Source organism: Catharus ustulatus, chromosome 2, assembly GCF_009819885.2.
Source record: "Catharus ustulatus isolate bCatUst1 chromosome 2, bCatUst1.pri.v2, whole genome shotgun sequence".
NCBI classification, from domain to species: Eukaryota; Metazoa; Chordata; class Aves; order Passeriformes; family Turdidae; genus Catharus; species Catharus ustulatus.
This window is the reverse complement of record NC_046222.1, coordinates 73,462,988-73,485,285: the sequence shown is the minus strand read 5'-3', so window position 1 is coordinate 73,485,285 and position 22,298 is coordinate 73,462,988. Positions and strand designations below refer to the sequence as shown.

General features: G+C 39.0%; 1 protein-coding gene across 3 annotated transcripts in view; it reads right to left on the bottom strand.

Moving 5' to 3' along the window:
* The window catches only part of SLAIN1 (SLAIN motif family member 1), a 50,195-nt gene that overhangs the window by 3,688 nt on the left and 24,209 nt on the right, over nucleotides 1-22,298 (bottom strand). Inside the window, exons 3-7 of one of the 3 annotated variants that reach the window (XM_033051570.2) lie at nucleotides 17,769-17,918; nucleotides 15,757-15,906; nucleotides 13,361-13,699; nucleotides 3,509-3,673; nucleotides 1,319-1,610 (exon numbers count right to left, since the gene is read on the bottom strand). In XM_033051570.2, the coding sequence (XP_032907461.2) occupies nucleotides 1,319-1,610; nucleotides 3,509-3,673; nucleotides 13,361-13,699; nucleotides 15,757-15,906; nucleotides 17,769-17,918 (1,096 nt within the window). The remainder of the gene's footprint in view (nucleotides 1-1,318; nucleotides 1,611-3,508; nucleotides 3,674-13,360; nucleotides 13,700-15,756; nucleotides 15,907-17,768; nucleotides 17,919-22,298) is intronic. The other 2 variants (XM_042778990.1, XM_033051571.1) reach the window with 2 other exon arrangements.

Genomic DNA, 22,298 nt, shown 5'->3' with positions numbered 1-22,298 from the left:
TTACTGATTTGAATCAGCTTCTAATAAAAAGTGTTGAGAGTAGAGTGTCTCACTCTCCCACTGAGAGAGTGTTTTTCTTTAATATTGTCTGTTGTATGAGAAGTTACAAAATAGCAAGGGACTGGTCTTAACGATCCAGAAAGGTTTCTTCACATGTTGCTATGAAAGATTTAAGAGCACTGCAGAAGAACATGAAGTAGAGGAAAGGAAAAAGTGAAAAAGAAAGAAAACCCTCAACTATAAAGAAGTCTGAGAGAGTTTCCAGCTGAGAGCAAAGAAGGTTATAATAGAAATCTCATGGTACAGTCTTCATCAAAGAAGAAACCTGACCGCTCTTTATCAAAGTTTCACTGCAGTTGGTCAAAATCTGTTGTCAGTCACATCAGTGTAATCCCCAACCAAAGACAGAATGTGAACTGAACTTATTCTGGATCTAGCCAGTATGTAGTGAAAAGTACAAAAATGATGACAGCTAAACAGTGACAGTTCATACAATAGAAAATGAGGCCCTCACAAGAGCAGGGATGTTTGCAAAGGGAAGAAATAGTTGGAGGAGTTAACACAAGTTGAGAGAAGTTTTTCCTAGAGAAGACTTAATTCCTATTAGTTACAGAACACACAGCTAAGAGTTTAACTCCCACCTATCATAAGGTGATTAAAACATAATCTCTTTCATCAAGCCTATTTTATTGCTTGACCTAAAAATAATCTGAGGATGAATTTCTCTTTCTCATTTTTTTTGCATGCAAAACTTTGCATTTGCTTAGCAGTACAGCTTATTGCAACTAACTGATATTCCAGGATTCCCTGTGTGCCTGGTGTCTCCCAGCTGGAATTGGAAAGATGCTGTTTCAATCCAAGACTGTACTATATAGGATATTTCCTTCTTCACAATGCTGTAGTGATACAACTTGCATTTTTACAGACTACTGCCAATTACAACAACAGGAATACAGCTCTCTCTATGTGAGCACTCCAAGATTAGCTCATGCTGTGACAACAAAATAGCAGTAGGCACAAGTCTGGGAGAAGGTAAGCCACATCAGTTAATTAGATGAGGTTTGTGTTTGTTTGGATTTCTTACTGACAGGTGGCAATCCATTCCTTTTTATGTGTGATTACACACTACCCATGATCAGAATTTACTAGGGGCTACTGGCATGCATTTTCCATCACTATTTCTGGTAAACAATCTTCACCCATTCAGTGACTCAGCACTGGGAGACAGAAGCTTATGCTCCAAATTCAGGAGGTAAAAAAAGTCCACAATTTAAGCCTAAGACATCCACACAGAGACTGAGGCCTGTTTAATTCTCACCTTCGAACTGGCTGTGCAATTTTACTTCTGGGAATGCCACTCCCATTGACGGTCAGCGATGGTCTTGGAAGAGCACTGCGCCCTACGATGCCTTGACCAGCAGTCTTGTTTGGCATTGGGATCCCAGTGTTGGAATACAGCTGCGAGTTGCTGGACACTGGAATACTGCTACTATTACTGCTCCCTTGTACAGTTGGGCTTACATAGGCAGTGGCTTTGAGAGGCTGTCTGACAGACACTGGAAAATGTCCCACACTGTGAACTCGGTGTTGAAGTTGTCCTGGTGATGGAACTATGAAGAATGGTAGAAAACGAAGCAACAAGGTCAGTATGCAACAAAAAAGAGCAGATAGTAATGCTAATTTCTAGAAAGATCTGAATAAGGATAAACACAACATTATACATTTACTTGCTGATGACAAACTGCTTAAAAACCTCTTGAATCCAATACTATATCTAATAACATTGCACTGAACTAAAATATCCTGTTCCATCCCCATCCTGAAAAAAAATCTCAGTCCATATTCATCCTTATTTCTCCCCTCAAAGAGATTAAATTAGCCATACAAGCACACTAAATCCACCTACGCATGCAGGGCTATAAACAGGAGAAACTGCTGAAGCTATAAATTTGTCACTGTTAAGTGACACTGATTTTTGTGAGGTGGCTTGCAACAACCACATCTTGATCAAGCAAGATTGCATTAAAGCATAATGAAGCATCACAGAAGTTTAAGATTTATGCAGAAAAACAATAAAAAGGTCCTGAACATAACAGCATATTCCACAGCTGATGATACGTAAACTATCATTCTCATTCTGAGCTCCAGAAGCTTTATATATAGATTTTCTACCCAATCCTGCCCTCTGGTGTACATTTGGCAGGCATCACTTTCTGAGTCCACATACCAAAAGGAAACTGTCAACAGCCTGAAGCATATAAATTAAGACACTGCATTTAGAGAAATCCTTTTTCAAGACTTTGCAAAAAGGACATCTTTAAACCATTTAAAGGCACAGGAATAATTGCAGGGGAGTGATTCGATTAAACTATACTGTCAATATACTGTTAAGGAACTCTTTTCATATCATAGCTCCTGAAATACTCCAGTACAGCCACTTACTATAAATATTTTTTTAAAATATTTCAGAAAAATTGAATTTTATACACACACATATAAGACCATGAACACACAAAGAAATATGTATTTCTAAAATAATAAACAAAATTAAACTCTCAACACACGACGATGAAAATCCATGTGGGAACCTGAACTATTTCTGTTCCCATATTCAAGCAACAAAAAAACCAAATAACCCACTGGTCAAGAATATTTTCCAGAACAGAAGCAATTTGTTTTGAAGACATTCGTAACTTCTGCTCAGATTTGAAAGAAAACACCCACAGGAAAATTTTTTGCAAACTTCTCCCTCCAAAATTTCACAGGAAACTGAGAGCATGAGTTAAATCCCTTCTTCACATTTATTTTTCCTCTTTACTTCTTCCAGTCCATTAAAATCCACTTCTCTCATTTCCACTTGAGAACCTCAACCACTGTGCTAGAAAAGATGAGTTTGGATCTCAATCCATCTTGCTTACATTCTACACTAATAATTCATCTACTAGATCAATACTCCCTTCATCCCCTCATAAGGATATAACCAATTACAGAGCAATTTTTAACACTTAACAAGTATATTATACTTGAGAATATAAACCTCTGTTTACTGCAGCTCCTCAGAAGAAAGTGGCTCAACTTCAGTAGGAGAGAGGTATGTATTTTAAGATAATATTTATACAGTGTACTGTACAACCAGCATTGTATAGATTACCAAGAAAAGTAGTTTTCAATTGTAGTATCAAAACTAAAAAATGTGAGATTACATGAATTAATTGCATTTTTGGTGTTTCTACAATATTACCATTTATCATTACTATTACTATTATTTCAGTTTCAATACTGGCACAAGATAAATGGGCAAAGAAAAAAAAAGTGAAGGAACTTTAAATAACAAGACTGGCAGAATTTGCTTTCCAAAACATGAACTTTGAAAATCCTGAGGGATATTAAAATCTGGTGCAAAAGAATATTTTGCTTTTAATTTTTCATAGAAGAAAGGATCAGTGACCAGGACGTTTATTGTACTTTATCAATCCCTTGTGCTCAGCTGAAGAACACAGGTACTTACTACACGACTGCATCCTTGAAATCCCATTACTGGCTCCATGCAAATTGGAGTCAAAGCTCTGACTATTCCTCACAGTGACAGGAGAACCAGCAAAGCCAGCAGTACTGCTAATGGTGGGGGTGCTTGGCATCCGAGCGAGGTTAGGCATGCTTCTGCGGAGTTTGTCTGGAGCAAAAGAAGACAACATCCACAGTCAGGACAGAATTTCCAACAAACACAAGCAGCCTCAGGGTCATTTCTGTAGAAAATCAGAATTATAACAAACTATTTCAACAAAAAGAATATGAATATGTTATTGACAGCCTTCAAATTGAACCATTATGACTATTATTGTAACAGCATGACCATTCATAAGTAATTTTAAAGATACCAAAAGGCAGTACATTTGTGGAACTGCAAGGATTAAAACAATAAATAATGATGAGTTTCCCAGAGATGTGTAAAGTAGGTCAGGTGAACCATGCCCTAAATGCGCCTGTTTCTTTGCAGTGAATACAAAAGCAAGTGTGCACCGCCAGTCAGACACAGCTATTTACTCCATGGATGTCTGAAGACAGGTGAGAAACCCATCATAAGTGACTGAAGCCTTGCTTTCAGGTGCCAGTAAGACGCTAAAGAACTCCATTCAGAACCTAATCTTGTTAGCATGATAAGTTTCTGCACGCAGCCACATGCAAAAACTGCAGTCTTGATGCTGTTCAGTTGCCTGGAGCCCTGGGTTGATACAAGAATTTTCAAATCTGGTGTTTCTCCCTTCTGCCTCACTTGTGGTACCTGAATTGGTAGGCATTCTCAGAGTAGGCTTTTTTATAGGGCTTTTCACAAAAAGAAAGCTGCAAATACCCCAAATGTTTTTGGGGCAGGTACAACAGCTAAGGCAAGTGTCTAAGAAGATGTCTTCAATCCCACTCACACCAGTTCATTTGAAGAGAGAAACTGAAACCTTCCTGATATCTCAAGGTAGCTTTCCAACCACAACACCATGAGGTAATCTATGGGAAAACTCTTTCAGTCTCATCTGCCGTCAGGTCAAAGGGAGATAACTCGGTTTTGTACAATCAGAAGGGACTGGGAAAAAGGCAAAGACTGAAGGACTTGGTCCTGTGACATGGCAGACTTCAGTAAAGCACTGCTGGGGGAAAAGAGTGGGCATTTATTAAATTGTCATTGATGACATCACCAAGGTTTGCCACTTGGCCACGTACAGAAGCACAACCGTAGTGCCCTGCCAAGGTGGCTACATCATCCCTCATAGCATGGCCAGCACAGAGCTCACCAGCTCCTGCTCCTGACACAGGTTCCATCAGCTGGCAGGTTCTTACACTGCAACAGAAAGCAGTGTGGAAAGCAAAGGAGTGTGCTTGTCTTGTAACAGCAGCTACAATTGCTCTCTCCCACACAGAGATTTCCAGACTGATGCTTTGGTCTCATGCATTGGAACACACGGTACACTGCTTGGAACTGCTGGTATGGGTCGACCTCCTGGCTCATACAGGGCAAGTTCAGTTCACAGAAACTGCAGATTTATTTAGAAATCTCTGTTGATCAGTACACATAAATATACAACCTATTTAGCACCATCATTAGCTCCTCTAATCCTTAAAGCTGCTAACAAGTGAAAAGTAATAAGACATGACAGTACAGTTCTATCTATACAAGTTATTAGGAGTCACTGACAGTAACTTCAATATATGTCATGCCTACATAACTCCAACAACCTGTGTTACAGAATGGCTGTATTTCCAGTAGGAAAAGGAAATGTAAGGTTTCTATCCTTGGAAACAGTCAAATCCTAATAAAGAACTACTGCACAGACCATCTTTCACCAAAAGAGTCAGAAACGTGTTTCAGTGACTAATTACTGGCAGTGGCAGACCGAAACTATAGCAATGAACAATGGTACAGCAAGGGGATTACCACTGTGGTGCAGTCAGGTAGTAAGTATTAATATCAGTGATGTAACAAAGATGAAACAGCCTTAGGCTTCAAAAACTGTCCTGGGGATGCAAACAATAGCACTCATACAGCTACTGTATGTATTTATTTCTAAAATATTCAAGAAATTTGCAAACTGAAGAGGGAACTGTCACCCTATGATGCAATCCTTGGGCAATAGTGCCAAAAATATGGGATGCCTGTAGCTACAGTTAATTCTGGAATCCTAGCCTACCCTTTCAAAGTCCTAGGTACTGAAATCCTAATTCAACATTACAGAGCTTGACAAAAAATGGTTTGAGCAGCAAGATGGCAGTAGGGAAGACGGCACTGCATAAAATAGCTTTCTAAGTATCATGTTGTAATTCTTTGGACTCTACATGCTCTTCCACTCAGGGACTGCATCAGCCACCCCAGGCATTATATGTGCCTTGAACTTGTCCAGTAAACGCAGCTGCAACTGCAGAAAAATAGGTACAGAATTAGCTTGGATTTCCTCCATGTCTTGGGTGGCCACATCTTTTGCCTCCTGTTCATTAGTCCCTTCTTGTTCCTGCAGTTTGCTCTGCTGCTGATTCATTCATTCCTCAGGTAGCAGATTCCTGCTAGACCTGCAAATTCTCATCCATCAAGCAGCTGCGTTACTTCTTTGCTGGGTCCTTGTGTCTGCTGAGATAAATGGCCCTGAAAAGCAATGAAAATAGTGGGTCAGTTTTGTGTTTGGGGAAAACCTAGAAACATTCGCCTTGATGGCATTTTGCAGCTTTCATCTTCTTGAATGATGCATCCTCTTTCATCTCCTTCTTGAAGTTTATTCTGTCATCTGCTTCCCTCCTAAGAACAGTGGAAATAGTCTTACAGACGTTTTGTTTGTAAATGAAACGATGGCTCTTGTGAGCTTAATACAGGGAAACAGAAGGTGGGTATCATGCAATTTTAATTTTATTTTAGGCCACTGAGATGCGACTAGGTATGAATTTGCTGGAAATACGTGAGAAGAAAAGAAAAATATTTTTCCAAGCTGCTTTCCTTTCCAGATCTCTTTGCTCTCCTAAGACTGATGAGAAAATTAACAGAGAGGAGGAGTAGAGATGTATTCTTAGCTGAGAATTAATTTGCTCGAACAGTCCAGTTGTGATGAACATTGGAATTTGCTACAGTTTCTGCTACCTCTTCTGCACTAATCTGGTTCGGTGGCAAACCTAAAAAAATCACCAGTTGCTTGCAATTTGTTTTGTTAGGAAGAAGTGAAGAGTAACACTAGTAAGGGACTTCAAAGGACCTACACCTGTTCAAGAAGTGACTGGATGTGGCACTTGGTGCCATGATCTATTTGGCAAGGTGGTCATCAGTCAACGACTGGAGTGGATCTCCAACAGCATCCATAGTTATTACTGTGACCTACTGCTGAATCAACTATAATTCAGGCTGAAAAAAATACATGTTTAAGTAGAATGCAGCCATATAAAACGTCACAGGTGTATCTTTGCCTTTCCCAGCCTTCTTGGAGATAAAATATCATGACCTACACTGTACTGTTGAGGTATTTGTATGTGTGAAGAAAATTCAAGAATAGGTCATGCAAGGGGAGTTGATAGTCAGCTCTTACCACCTTCTAAGAATAATTCATGCATATACACACATGCTTGTCATTTCGTGAGCTTCCTTTAGGTAGTATACATTGTCCTTCCACGTATCTGCAGTAGAATTGTCTACTGCACATTTACAATTTGCCCCATATGTGGCATACATGATGAATTTGCCCACTGCCTCTACAGCATAAGAAAAGCTGGGAATTGTGAAATACAGGATCCTATTTCTAACTGAAAATGTACACAAAAAAGCCACCCCACAGCACAGATCATATTCACTACTGCTAGAAACAGGTCAAAAAGCAGGAAAAAGTGTTCCTTCTTTGTCAAACATTCCACAGAATTACAGTGAAGACAACAGCTTGCTTCTCACCCAGCTGCTTCGGTTCTGATTTTCTGCCAGGAAGTTCTTCCCCTGATGCTATTTCTTCTCTGAAGTCAGCTTGGATCAGTGGCCCAGCTTCTTTCTGGCAGGACACCAGCACAGGCAGCACGTGCTTTCTGTCTTCTGATCCATACACCGCTGGTGGCTGTCCCCGTTCCACTGCTCCTTTTTTTTTCCATTGCCTGACCTAATACTATCACTGGCTAAAGATTAATTCATGTAGCACGCAAACAGACCTTGTCCTAGGAGTAAAGCTGTCCCAGACAGAAGGGGTGCACTCTTGATGGGTTGTCAGATGGGAACTCCTGTAGCAGTCCTTGGTCAGTATCATCTTCTGTCAGCCAAAATGCCTCATCCAATGAGGTTCTCCTTGCAAGGAGGACTTAAGTTGACTCTACAGTGAAGCCTCTTAAAACACGTTTATTCCTTCACAGTTTATTCTCTGCAAGCGTTGTCAATGCTTTATTTGAACAAAAGAACTCCCAAACCTCACCAAAAGCGCAGAAGTGTGATACAATGAATCAGAATTATTAGTGTCTCAGAGAAATCTGTTATCACTGTTTGAGCTAGGTGAGCAGTTTCTCAAACATATTTAAATCTTTCACACAAATCCTGCAAATTAAATTCTGCTTTATCTGTATTGTATGCACAAACAGATCAAGGTAAAACCATAAGGAAAAAACTCATGTTTCTCGATTTTAGAGATTACATTCTATATTATGTAAACATTCAGAGTGTGTACTGAAATCCTTAACTAACTTATAGACTCTATCACAACTTCACTTTATAGGATTACAGTAATTTCATGACTATAAGGCGCACCCTTTTGACTAAAATTTTGGTCCGAACCCAGAAGTGTACCTTATAGTCCGGTGCGCCTTATATATGGACAAAATTTGGAAATTTGCCAACCCAGAAGTGTGAGCTGTGAGCTGCAGGGGGAGCTGGCAGGGATGCGGCTGCCAGGTGGAGGCGGGGCCATGGGGCCGCGGCTGCTGGGTGCCCGTGGGGCCGGGGTTGCTGGGTGGAGGCAGGGCCGGGGCTGCCGTGTGCCTGCGGGGTTGCGGGGCTGGGCCTGCCGGGTGGAGGCGGGGTCGCGGGGCCGGGGCTGCCGGGTGGAGATGGGGCCTTGGTCAGCAACTGCACAGGGGGAGCTGGGGGCGGATCCTCGCTGTAAAAAAAAAAAAGTGCACCATATAGTCCGGTGCGCCTTATATATGGGCAAAAATTCAGAAATTTGCCAACACTGGGAAGTGCACCTTATAGTCCAGTGCGCCTTATAGTCATGAAATTACTGTAATTTCTCTTCCTCATTTCTGAAGACTTGGGTTTCTGTGTTATATTTGTCACATTTAAAATATTTATGGCATCCCATATACACCAGGGTCATTTTAATGGTCTGTGGAATCACAAGCTGATAAAACAGAGATATCAGTGTGTAAAAACACAAATACAGAATAATTTAAGTCCTTCAGTTAAGTGAATGATGCCTTTCTCAATAACGTCAATACCTATGTTTTACTCAGAATTATTACTTCATCTCATCCTGGCTTTACATGCACATGTCTCCTGCCACAGATAGAGCCAATTAAAGATTTTTCCACTAGATGTCCATGAGTTCTCCCACTGATCACGGTCCTCAATATAATCCCAAGGCAGCAAAGTAAGATTATTTTTTTACTCCTTTTCTGTAATAAAGTCTGCAACAATTTCCTAGAGAAAATTTTTCCTTTCTGACCGAGAAAGAGAGGCTGTGAACAGAAAACACTTCATAGGTGAACCCATATCCAAACACAACGTACTGCTGCTCTTCTATGTCTGCCTGGAGTTTGCTTGAAAAACCCAAGCAACAAACAGAAACCACAGATGCAGCTTCCAAAATGAGGCAACTGTCAATGATGTACATAATGTTTTTTAAGTGCAGGCAAGAAAGTTACCCATAACTACTAAGTTCTGGAAAATAAAAGCAAAGTTTTTCAAGTGAATGGTATCTGTGGCCTGTTTATGAAGGTATACACCAAACTAAAAACTTAAAAAGCAACGTGAAAAGGTAATATAAAATATACATTAAAATTAACCAGATTGAATGTATGATTACTCCATGAACCATGTATTTTTCATCCACTCCTTCTTACAGTATTACAATAAACTCCCTCTTTACCTGGAATAATTTCTTCAAAATACAAAGTATCCAATTTTCACATATCTTAAGAATGACAGTTAAAAATACACATTAAGTAGGTGATGCCAGGATAAAAGGTTGTGAGCAAGCTGATCTCAAGAGATGGGAAGTGGGCCTGAACACAAGAAAAGCAATCCCACTTTCAGTAGCTTGTCTATCCTGGATTTTGTGTTTGCAGCACTATAGCTAACCATTACCTCCGATTTCAGAGAATCAGAAGTATAAAGGGCAAAAATACTAACAGCTATTAAAAATTAATAAAATTACTAAACAGAAATAAAATATATTTTTAAAAAGTTGAAGTGAAAGCAGGTACTCTTTGCATCAAACTAACAAAACTGTTTATGGACAACATAAAGCAGAACCGGCTTGGTTTTATGAGTTTCGGTGGTATTTCTTGTATGAAAATTATTAAGCATTCTTGATATTAATAGTTAGCAATGTTTTAAGTTGCTAATCAGTATTTTCTTCAAATTAGACTAAGGGGAGAGAGACAAGCATAGATCTTTCCACTTCGAACATATTAAAAGCTTTATTTAAGTATACAACACACATGAACTAGACAAACTCACTTCAGCTAATTAAAACAGATACTTAAAAGCTGTTCACATCCTGTCTCAGATTTTCTTTAAATTATCTATTTCTGACCTACAACCAATTACAAAACCCCTGAAAATCAGAATTCCTTAGGAAGTTTGCAAATAGAATTTTTCTGATGTAACTCATCATCACAAAAAATTCAGCTGATTTAGGAAGAGGGCATAATTAAACAAGGAAAACAAAACCAAACAGATTTAACACAAAGCTAATCTATTACTCTACTTTTGCCAGAACTGGCAATAAAACCTATTAGAAAGCAAAGATAACACACACCCTCTGAGACAGTGGCTGTGAAAATGCTGTTTAAAAGGTAACAAGTACGCCTACAGCTCATGCTGGAAGTGGCCCCAGTTGCAACATATTTCACATCTAAACATATTAAGATTGGCACACACCTGCCACTTTATGCTAGCATTTACCAGAAGCCTTCCAGTACAAGCTGTTGGGGCCTGGCAGTAAATGACTGGCACCATTCCCTCAGACACGAGGCATAAGGAGAGATAAAGAATCTGGGCCTAAGAGTGGGGGTTACATGGTGTGGTGTGACCCAGAAGTATGTAATTTTCTCTTCAAATAGATCTACATCAATTTAAAACAGGGAAGAATGTCAATATTACAGCAGAAGCAGTGCTTTGCTACAATATATTGACAAGAACAATGTAAAGCTCAAAAATATAGCTTCAAACACAGCTGAAAAACATCTGAGAGACCATTCTCACCCCCAGAAAAGGAAAAGATCACCAGAAACTGCAAACCATTTCTCTGCGACCCACAGTGCAACCCAGTGGACGGAGAACAAACAGACCTCTGGCTATAGTGAGAGACCAGACACTTGGTGCACAAGTCAGTGCCTATGTGAAGGTACCCCATGACATGACAGATCCCAGGTTGTTTATGGAATCTAAACAGCACTGACACAGGGTGATGGTGAAGCCAGGGTGCATCAAAGTACCTCATGTAGCTCTACCCAGGCAACTGAATTAGGTCCTTCATACACGGGTGGGCACCCACATCTCAGCATTTAAATGTAGGTGCTTGTCATCAGGCAACCAGTATTACACTCCTAAAAGAATTATTAAAGTTTTCCAGGTTTATCACACTTTCACCATCTTTTTCACAGGCAGGTAAAGTACCTCAGCTAGAGGACCATGCCAAACAAACATAACCAAAAACAAGTAGGGCAGCATCCCTGAAACTATTTGTCTAAAGGCAAAAAATTGTAATTAAACTAAATATTTAGACTAATTTAGGAAAAATATTGTGCCAAAGCTAAATACTGGGGTTTTTACCTCAGACTGAGTGTCAAAATTCAATAATTACTTACTGCTTATTCTTCTTTTATGAAAAGCTCTGTAAATGCCCAAATAAAGCCAGTCCCTTGATGGCACATACAAGAACATAAGTGATCTCTTTGGGGGAAGACAAAGTAATAAAGATTTGGAATGGCCAAGAGCAGTACAGTATGTGGTATGTGTGACTTAATTATTAATTATGGATCATACTTTCCACATATATTGAAGGCAGAAACTAAAGATTCAGTTTGCCAAGGTGTTAAGTGCTGATGAGAAGATGTCGTAATACTACAAAGAAATACTCAGTATAGTCAACACTTGACTCCTTATCTCCTTGTCTGCCAAAAAAACACAGTGAAAGTAAAATGTTTCTCACCATCAGTGTTTGACACTTAAGTGGGTCAGAGCTGTATGTGTTAGAGGCTGAAGGTGTAGAAGTTGAGGAGGTAAAATCCTTCTAAAGACAGTGGTGCTATTATAGTCCTGTTTGTCATTCCTGCAAACAGTAACTGAAGTAATGTGTCCAACTTTTGGGTTATGCCAAACACATTATCCAATACCTCAAAGTTGTTGAGAAGAAAGTCAGGTGATAAAACTGGTGGTCTTTTACATTTATACACTTCTCAGTTAATAAACTAGGAGTCTAATGTTTTTAGTGCAGAAAATCCAATGCCTAAGTTCCACTTACATGGAACATGAAAAAATCATTCAAAACACATTTGAGAGCCACATAAAAACATCACAGCAACACATCATTCTCTTACTGCTGAACAAAATTGCCCCAAAGCCTTCCTTTCTAACTCCCAAAATTTCTGCAAGCCCAGCACTGCTGTCCCACTCCTGCGCCTCCCTGACAAGAGAAGTAACATTAATATGGTACAAATGCTGTACCAACAGACACCCACGCTGCTCTACCTTCTGTTAACATCACCTCTCCTTCTATATTGCCACTTGACAATTATACTTCCATGTCATGGCTTACTTTGAATAGAAGTGGTTTGGGCACCAACCTGTCGTGTCTTGTTAGTCAGAAAAGCAACATGCATACCTGTAGCACCATAAATAGCAACTATACGTTGTTTTGAACACCACATTTATTTTCTTGCCCAAGGGTGAGCTGTAACATGTAACCTTCTTTGTCAAGTTACAAAGAAGACCCTGGCTGGAAATGGACTGTTTAGAATTAACTTGGGGAAAAGATTGAAGGTATAGGAAAGTAAAATGTAGCAGAAAGAAGAAAACTGTGATTATAATAAGGAAAGACGTTAACAGCAAAAATGGAGGGAAATTTAAATCATGAGTAAGCACTGAGAGAAAAATCTTCCAGACTCTGGAATATATCTCAAATGCAGTGCCAAAAAGCAGCAATATCTCAGGATAGTTTGGAAGTGACATTATCTCCAACTGCTTTAATAATCAGCCCGATCAAATCTGGAACAGAAGCAAGGTGCCATAAGCTCTCATCACAGTACAGCTACATTAACTGTAAACTCAGTAATAAGAAAGAAAATTAAAATCTGAAAACATGGATCTGTATTTTACTGCATCTACAATGGACATGTGTTCATCAAGCTTGAAAGTGTCAGAGGTTCTTCTAACCATTAGCCTGCTAAAACATGCCCTTCTTTACTTCTTGTTTCTTTCTTCACTTGTGGTCATCTTTGCAGCATTTTAAAACAGACTAAAGCAACAACTTTCATGACCAGGTCACAGAATACATTTTGTAGAAAACTTCTTAAAAATAACAACCCTTAATCAGTTACACAGGCTTAAATTATTTGTCACAATTTATTTACAATTCATCTTTAAAATGGCACTGGCATTTGGCAGAGAAAAGAGTACTTCTCAGAAAAGCATGCAACCCACCTCCATTAATCCTATTTGGTTGCTGCTCTGGAGTTTGGGCTTGAGGAGAGAAGAAGGGCTGCTGATAAGTATTTGTAGGGAATTGTGGGGAAGTGGGGCTCCTCCTGCAGTCCCGGATACTGGAGAAAGTCTGTGAGTGAGGAATCCCTCTTTGGAAGGGGGAGCAGCGAGTCAGACGTGGCTGCGGAGGTGGAAGGTGGTCAAACTCCTCCTCATCCTCAAGACTATAGCGATCATATTCCTGGTCACTGCATGTCCCTTTTTTCCCCGCATGCAGAGAAACACTGGAAGTGTGCCTTGACACAGATGCTGAAGTTGAAGCATAATCTTGCCTAAGGCCTGTAAATTCCAAGAGGAGGATGATTCAGCTTCTGCTAAGTTATGAACTCTTAATATGCACTTCAATCTTGAAAACTATGTGGGTAAGTAAACAGAATTTTACAGTAAGAATTGAATTTCAAATGTAATCAGGGTGAAGATCTGATGTAGGATTCATCTGATTTACCTTTCAGACATCTAAACTTGAATTCTTTCTTTCAAAATCTTTACTAATAAAATACTAAAAAAGAATACAGGAGTCTCCAAAAGATGTCTTAGATGCCTTTCTTAACATGAACCACTCTCAGGAGACACCTATTTCTCTGCCAATAAAGACTACATGAGTACTAAGTTTTTAACTTCTCAATACTCTTAATTAGAGTAATTACACTCAGAGTTTTCCAAGCTGTTGCTATTGAACTTCTGTATTAATGCAACAAAAATGTTTACAATGACATTTCTTAAACTTACAACCCACCTAAATCTTCTGGCTCTCCAACCTCCCATAACAAGAATTAGTTCCTGACAGTCTTGCGGACAAGGCTTAGTGGTAACACAACTGTATTTTACACAGGTACACAGTACTACCAACCTCTTCTCAGAATGCCAGGTTTTGAAAACCATCTCATTATAAGCACTACCCTGTAAGAACCTGTTTGCCACAGATCAAGTGAGAGAGAAACATTCACATCCCTTGCACAGCCCTCCTTTTTCCAGACACACAGCAACCAAAGAAAAAACACTGCTCTTCCAGGAGCCAAGTAACTCTGACAGTAGCTGCTGATAACAACCTCCCTTGACTTACAAGAAGCCCTCATTTTTAACAGATATCTTTGTTTCATGATGGAAACTTCTTAATATGCTTCCTCTCCCCCTCCTCGAGGGGGAGTTTCTATTTGTGGCTGTGAAGAGAGCGTGCCTGCCTGCATGCATGTATAGAACTGCCACTTTCCACGGGATTAAGTGGTCAACAACTGTCACGTGCTCAAACATTCTCCACCAGCTGCTACTACAAGGATGAGATACAATCAATTGCATCTGACACTGATTTGAAGAAAAAAACCAACCAGCATTTTTCTTTCCAGTCTGCCAATGCCCTGATTCCTTAAAGAGTTAAGTACCTGAAGTATTTTTTAAACCTCAATCTGAAGGAGATGTGCACAGTTGTCATTCGAGTAATGCAATCCTTTGTATCTCTGACAGTCATAACTTTTTTTCTTTTTAAAATTAGAACACTTGCTAATTTCTTTGCTGAACATGATGCATGCCACCAGACACTCAGCAAGTTCTCCTGCTGACAGGTCATCAATCCCCCTGCTCAGTGTGGTGGCTTCAGCCAGATCATGGCTCTAATTTTTTATTCCCATTTTATTGTTTTTGTTTTATATAACCACTTGTTACTTGGCATTTTCATTCAGGTCCCATTTGAGAATTTCTCTTGCTGTTTATCTCATCACTTCGTCCTTGATATCTCACTTGGCACTAACAGGATGTGGGAGAAATACTCTACTTACTGTGTCAGTGACCTCTAAAGTCAAATGCCCTTTATTTATTAATAAAGATATTTTTCAAACCTTACTATTAAGCCAAGCTATAATCTGTGTAAGACTCTAGGTTCGAATTTGTGCATAATTACTAATTTTAAACCAAGCTATTAAATTTAAACGCCCCAATTCAGTATTTAAGGGGGATTTAATTTCAATACTCATCTGAAAAACTATGAAAATTGAAGTGGAGGCTAAGAAAGCCAAGAGACCTGCTTGTTTTTACCTTTCTTATGAAATGCATGCATGAGAAAAATGCCTTAGCATCTTCCCTCTCTAGAAATAAAATTATTTCAATTAATATTCAGAAAAATATAAACATCAAATTTTGAAAGATCCAGTACCAGTTCAGAATAACCTGAAACCAACAACATGCACACCTTTTCCATGCAGGTGAAGAGTATTTCTACCTGCCACTCAAGGAGCAACACTGTTTAAAAAATATCTACTTGACTGAGACCAGACTGGAGCAGTTTTAACTATTATGGGAAATTTTCTCCAGACTGTCAGGAAAACCAAAAAAATGCCACCTACTCTCCTCCTGTAGACGAGCCATGATCTGAACATCAGTGAGGTCCTGCAGCTTGTAGCCCATGGAGATGGAATCATCTTCCAGCTCTGAAGTGCTCAGTTCACTGTCTACTGATGACTGTGGACTCAAAGGGGAACTCCTAGAAATGTACCCTATGTAAGAAAACATACACTTTTAGGCTACAAATATGGCCACCTTCATTCAGAATCATCTGCTCTTTACATTACAGTATCTTAAAACATTTCCTGAATAGCACATAAAAACTTTCAGAAGTGCAGTTCAATTCATTAACAATTAGCAAAGAGCTTTGATATTCATGAGAAGTAGTAAGTGTAGGAATGGATCATGAATTCCTTGGCTTGCTCCCAAAATAGCATTGCATAGCCCAGACAATGAATAATTTACCCAATACTGTTCCTGATATAGCTCAGATTGGTGCTGTCTAACCAACATCTGCATTTGCATCTCTCTTATGGGACTGTGGTACTCCCTACTCCTGTTTTTGAAAAACAAGTGGATATGTGTCACTGACTTCTGCTCAGTACTCAAATACTGCATCAGAGCCATTTAGCTAATTTTTACTATTCTTTTTTTAAACTACCTATAATTATCATATAAATCAATCACAGTAACAATTAAGGTTGAACATTATGCAACAGCATAATGCAAAGCATCGTTTCCTCCACAGAGCCACCTTTTCAAAAGGCTCCAGATTCTACTTTTTCCCTGTGTGTGTTAGTAAATATAAACTAATTTGCAATTAGTTGTATGAGATAGTTGTTGTCCAACTTAAAGAAAAATCCCATCAGCTAAAACAGTAAATTATTTTCTAATATCCTCTGGACTACCAGAGACTTACAGCCTACAGGGCAAGAGCTGCTATGACTATGGCTCACCAGGTGTGCTTGTATCACAGATGTGTCTGCATCCTCTAGCACTGCTGAAAGCAGCCACCTAAAATTCATCCTAAATTCTGCTATTTTCTAATAATATCTCCAAAAGTGGACAGGCAGGAGATTGATTGCTTTGGAAGGATTGTATGGAGTAAATGTGCTTGCTTTCTTAAATGTGCAAGTTACAGCAGTTCCTGAGGTCCTGCAGAGGCAGTAACAGCTGTGCTCTTTTGAAGCACCAGAGGGAAGCTAGACAAGGTACCTGAGGGTATCTCAAACAGCATGAGCTCATTTAGGAACTAGGCTTCATCCCACTGAATTGGGAAGACATTTCACTCACATGCAGACAGCTACAGCAGGCACTCTGGAGCTGTTTCTCACCGACAGTGCCCATATCCCTTAAAACAGGGATTTCTGTAGTGATTTCATGCATTATAAGCAACACTGCACACAGATTGGTGACGCTGATTATCAGCTCATCCTCAGCCTACACCTGCTCCTGCCAGCAATAAAATGTTAACACCTCTCCCTCAGAAGATTATTTTCTCTACCGCCACTCCAGTTTAAGAGAAGTCAGATACAAACTGACTCCTGATACCTGCAGTGAAGGAAAATGCACATACTTGCACAATTTACAGACCACAGAAAGTTTTAAGTTTTCCTCTAACTTGTGTGTTCCCTGAAAAAGTGGAAAACGTTAAAAAAACCTTGAACACTAGCAACAATACCAGCGTGAAAACAGGCATGAATCTGCCAGCTCTTCTTATTATAAATTCTTGCTTCAATTTCATTACACAGCTGTACGTATGTTTTTGTGGACACAAAGAAGGGGCACCATGGGGCAGAAATGAGCAACAAAGCTGGGGAGTGTTGAAGCTGACAGTCACAGCTGTACTACTGGGTAAATCATTAGTGGTATTTACTAGCATCACTTTCCTGTAACATGCCGCATAACACTTGCAGTTAACAGCCAAAAAAACTCAACAAAACAACAATTTCCCTTTGAGATGTGAGTTCATATACAGTCATCCAAAGAGAGCACTGCTGTTAAATGCTAGCAGGATTAGATTAAATCAAGCACTTTTGTAAGCACCGTAAATCAATAAAAACATAAGCATTACCTGTCCGTTCAGGTGTTAGTATTGCTTTACTGGAAGTTTTAGAGAAGCTGGGACTATTACAGCCATTGGTATATGGGGTGAGTCTTGCAACAGGACTATAGGGAAAAGCCAAGGAGACAGGTGTAGAGAAGAGGTTCCGCCATCGGCTAGCTGTTGCAGATGCCAGGGAGGAGGGGGGAAAAACAAGATTTACAGTTATTAATAGAACACTACTGTGAGAGAGAAAAATCATCTCATCTTAATCTGTTCATCATTTTTTTACTTATTACAAGCGGAAAATAATGGTGAAAATTCAGTAGCAAATCAGAGGATCAACACAGTCTTCTGCATGTAAAAGTGAGCTCTAAAAGGTTTTCTAGAAAATATATCTGTTGACTGTATTTTACAAATACACCTTTTTGGTATATATTCATCATATACATCACTGGGTGACCAACACACAAATAACAGAGGATGTAAAAACTGCTCCAGTTAGCAGACAAAAGAAAATGAAATTTGTAGTGCTCTTCAAGGAATTGATCATGGCAATTAATCATCACACAATTGAATTAGCAGCTAAATTATCAGTTATGAGACTTCAGAGACAGAGTAGTAAAAGACGCTTAACCATCAAGTGCTAAAAACAACTGTAATCCCATATCAAGCTTTTAAGCTACCATATTTTCCCTTCTCTTTTTACACCATCACATTCCTGATTGCATAAGCATGATTTTTTTTTTCTGGAATAACAGATTTTTTTTTCTGTTTCTGGAATAACGGAACAAGGCATCCCTTTTTCTACACATTGTTTACAAGCTTGCAAGACATCTGGTCTTCTAAGCAGTATCACAAAGTACTCAGAGTAGGCAAAAATAAAGCTAAAGGCTTATTTCATTTACATTTATTTAATTTACATTTTCTTACTCACCCAGTAGAAGTATTAATACTTTGTTTTGCCTATTTTTACACACCTTGAAAAAGTAAAATTAACAACATTCACATGCTATATCAAAAATAAATATTACTAATAAAATTGTTTTAAGAAAAAGGAAAATTTTAAAAGATAAATTTCAGAGAACTCATGCAGATATAAGGAAAGATGAAAAACATGTGATGGGATCGCTTTTTTTAAAATTGAATCTATTTTCTACTCATAGGTGTTATGTACAGTGACACAAGACGGGGAGCAGGAACATACTTATACCTAGCTTTGAAATCAACAGCATAACCTCATGTGTACTCTGCAGTGTCAGATGCCACAAACTGGTTTTCAAAACCAGAAGGGCCCAGAAGGTCTCAAAAGTCATTCTGAATCATGACTACTTAATACCACAATCCGCTGTGCTATTTGGACCTGTTCATCTGGTCATTTTACCCACTAACGGCCATTCAAATAATACTCAAGTTTTTCTGTTTTCCAACCTCCCTACCACCAAAATGATTTAGCAGGACATACGAACTTTATTCCTCCTTCTTGCTAACATCAAGTCCCAGTAGCCATGAGAAGGATGTCTTGGAGGGTTGTCACATCCTCACAAGCTTTCGGAGTGACCAGTTTGTCACCAATCCAAACTGTGCCATTTCTCCTCCTACTCCTTTTGCTTTGACCTACTTAAATGTATCCTGTGTTTGTAAGGAGTAAAAGCCTTTTCAACTCTTCCCACAAGTGCTACTAAGCTTGGAGTTAAGACAACTGCCTGGTTACAGGACAGGCACAAAGCAGTCTGCTGGGGACAGGGACTACCTGCAGGGCTCAGGCTCCGAAGAAGGTAGCTAAGTACATTTTAGTAACACATAAAAATTCAAACTGTGCTCTTTGCTGTCCCCTCATCAAAGAATTCTTGCAATTCTCATTTTTGGTGATTCTAGTTCCTTGAAGCTCAAAGAAACCCAAAGTTCTGAGATCTTTAAAGGCAGCATCAGCACCACTTTCAGGAAATTGCTCAATGCCAAGCCACACAATATTGACTGGATTGTTTGTCCTCAACATTCACTAACATCATCACTTCTGAAGTGAAGCATTCAAGTGTCTCGGGACATAACCCTATAAACTAGCAATTAACATGAGTCCCTGGGGATGAGATTAATTCACAAGGTGTTAATAACAGCAAATCGATCTGAGGCATTCACTGAAAGAAATCCATACAGTAAGAGTAGATCTCAGCATCACATCCACAGCTAATGTCTGTCATTTCCACCAGGAACTATCAATAAAAGCAAGGGATGACAGTTCCTCGAGATTTCATTTTTCTGCCTAGCACAAGCTCCTGCTTTGTAGCAGCAGCCTGATCATTTGCCAGGCCAATTAGCTGCCAGCATGTTCTCACCCCCAGATGTGGTTGGGCACACAGCATAAATAAACATCATTCATTACCCTCTACAATAACCACTGTGAGCTGGCCCACTGAGCACAAGGCAACAGTTATCGTGACTTTGAAAGCAAGAACCCACACCAAGAATTTAATTAGTATTTATGGCAAACCAGACTCCAAATTCCTCTTTCAAACAGCATGTGTTCTCAGGGATGGATGGATGGATGGATGGATGGATGGATGGATGGATGAGGCCAAGAAGCTCTATCTACACTAACCTCTATATATAATAAATCTCTAAGGATACCAATGTAAATTATTCCCAATTCTACAAACTTCTACCACCATGCCTAAAATAAACCTTTTTAGTTTAAGCATCAGGAAATGACAGATACTTTTTAGGCATATGGATAAACCCATTATTTAGAATCAAATATAGAAAACAGTTTTCATTAGGTTTCAAATCGAAGTATCAACATACATATTGAGTACTTTACCATAGTAACAAAGACGGCAATGTCAGACTTTGTGAAGTCTTGTGCTAATGCCAAAACTGTAAAACAGTACGTAGGAAACGAGTGCTACAGATGTGTAGGCAAATTTGTAAAATCCCAAAACTGTGCAATGGATAGTCATTTTAGAACAGTTATTTTGGTCCAAACTGAACATGAGACTGTCCTGGTTAGCACGATAAGCACTCTGCTATGCATGGACAAGACAACGTTGTTAAGAATTTCATTTTAAAATCCCAGCTTGTTCAGCTCTGAATTTTACAGTATTTGCAGCTTCTTCTAAAAGCCCCAATGCCAGTTATCTGCAGATTAATTAAGATTATCAATTACCCTTTAAAAACAAAGAAAGTTTCTAATCTTTGCAGTTGAATAGAAACATATAATTCTGGTCTGAGTAACTTATACTGAAGGAAACGATTCAGCCATGAAAAGGAAAGCTGGAGCATCTAAAACAACAACCAAGGGAAAAGAAGCCAAAAAATCCATTTAATCTACTGACATCAAAGACATAAACACTTTCAATCTGACCTCTTTAAGTATTAAAGTGGTGGAATAAATATTGCAATAAAATACGCATAAGTTGTCCCAGTCATCTTAAGTCTGTAGTTATTAGAAGTGTCCAGCTTTTTGAGTATGATTTCCTTGGGTTTGATAGTAATCAGACTGCTGATAATGCACCGTGTTGCACAGTACCTACTCTAATATGTTAAAAAAGGACTTTCAAACTGACCACATAAGTAAGCAATAAAAACCTTTCCTTTAACAACAAGTCAGACTGCTCATACCTTTAAAATATTTACTAACAAAACTGAGGTTTAAAAACTAATAAACCTTATTTTTATAACACCCCTGGAGATATCAAAATGCTAAAACTGATGAAAATAGTAACTCATATAAGAAAATATGAGCAACTAATTATAAAGCAAAAATATTCACCATACTGACTCCCATGAATAATCAGTATTTAGTAAGAACTGTTGCAAAACTTCACATGAAAGCCTGAACAACTAAACATTCACAGAATTGCACACTCTGCAAAACCACAGGATTCTATACCACCTTTAAAGAAATTCCCTTCCTAAAACTAATTCCTCACTTAAGCTACGTAAGGCAAAAAAAAAATCCTAAACATATACAGAAGCTTGCTGCTGAAAGACAAAATTTGCTATTTAAATAAATGGAAATGTTCATCAGCTGGAACACAAGGTAACAACAGGTAAAGATCCTCATCATGTTGTTTTAGTTATGAGAGGTTACACTAGGTGAACAGGGGCAGTTCAAGTACAGGTCCTCCACTTGAGGAATCTCATGAGAACATCGGAGAACATCATGAGTGATGTACCCAGGACATGTGAGTGACCAAGCACTGCAACAGGTCGCCCGGTGAGGTTGTGGAGTCTCCCTCACAGGAGATACTTCAAAGCCATATGGACACAATCCTGTGCAATGTGTTACAGGATGGCCCTGCCTGAGTACAGAGGTTGGACCAGATGACCCACTGTGGTCCATTCCAGCTTGACCCATTCTCTGATTCTGTGGTCATAGTAGCTAAGGCTGTAAGGGTTTCCAAGAAACCAGACCAAGTACATGCACATTTTAAATACCATCCCATTTTCATAACTCCATTATGAAACTCAGTGAGCTCAGTTTGCCAGAACAAGAACTTACTTTCACTCTAAGCAACACAAATCAACAATGTTTTTTTTGCTATAAAGACAAAAAATAAT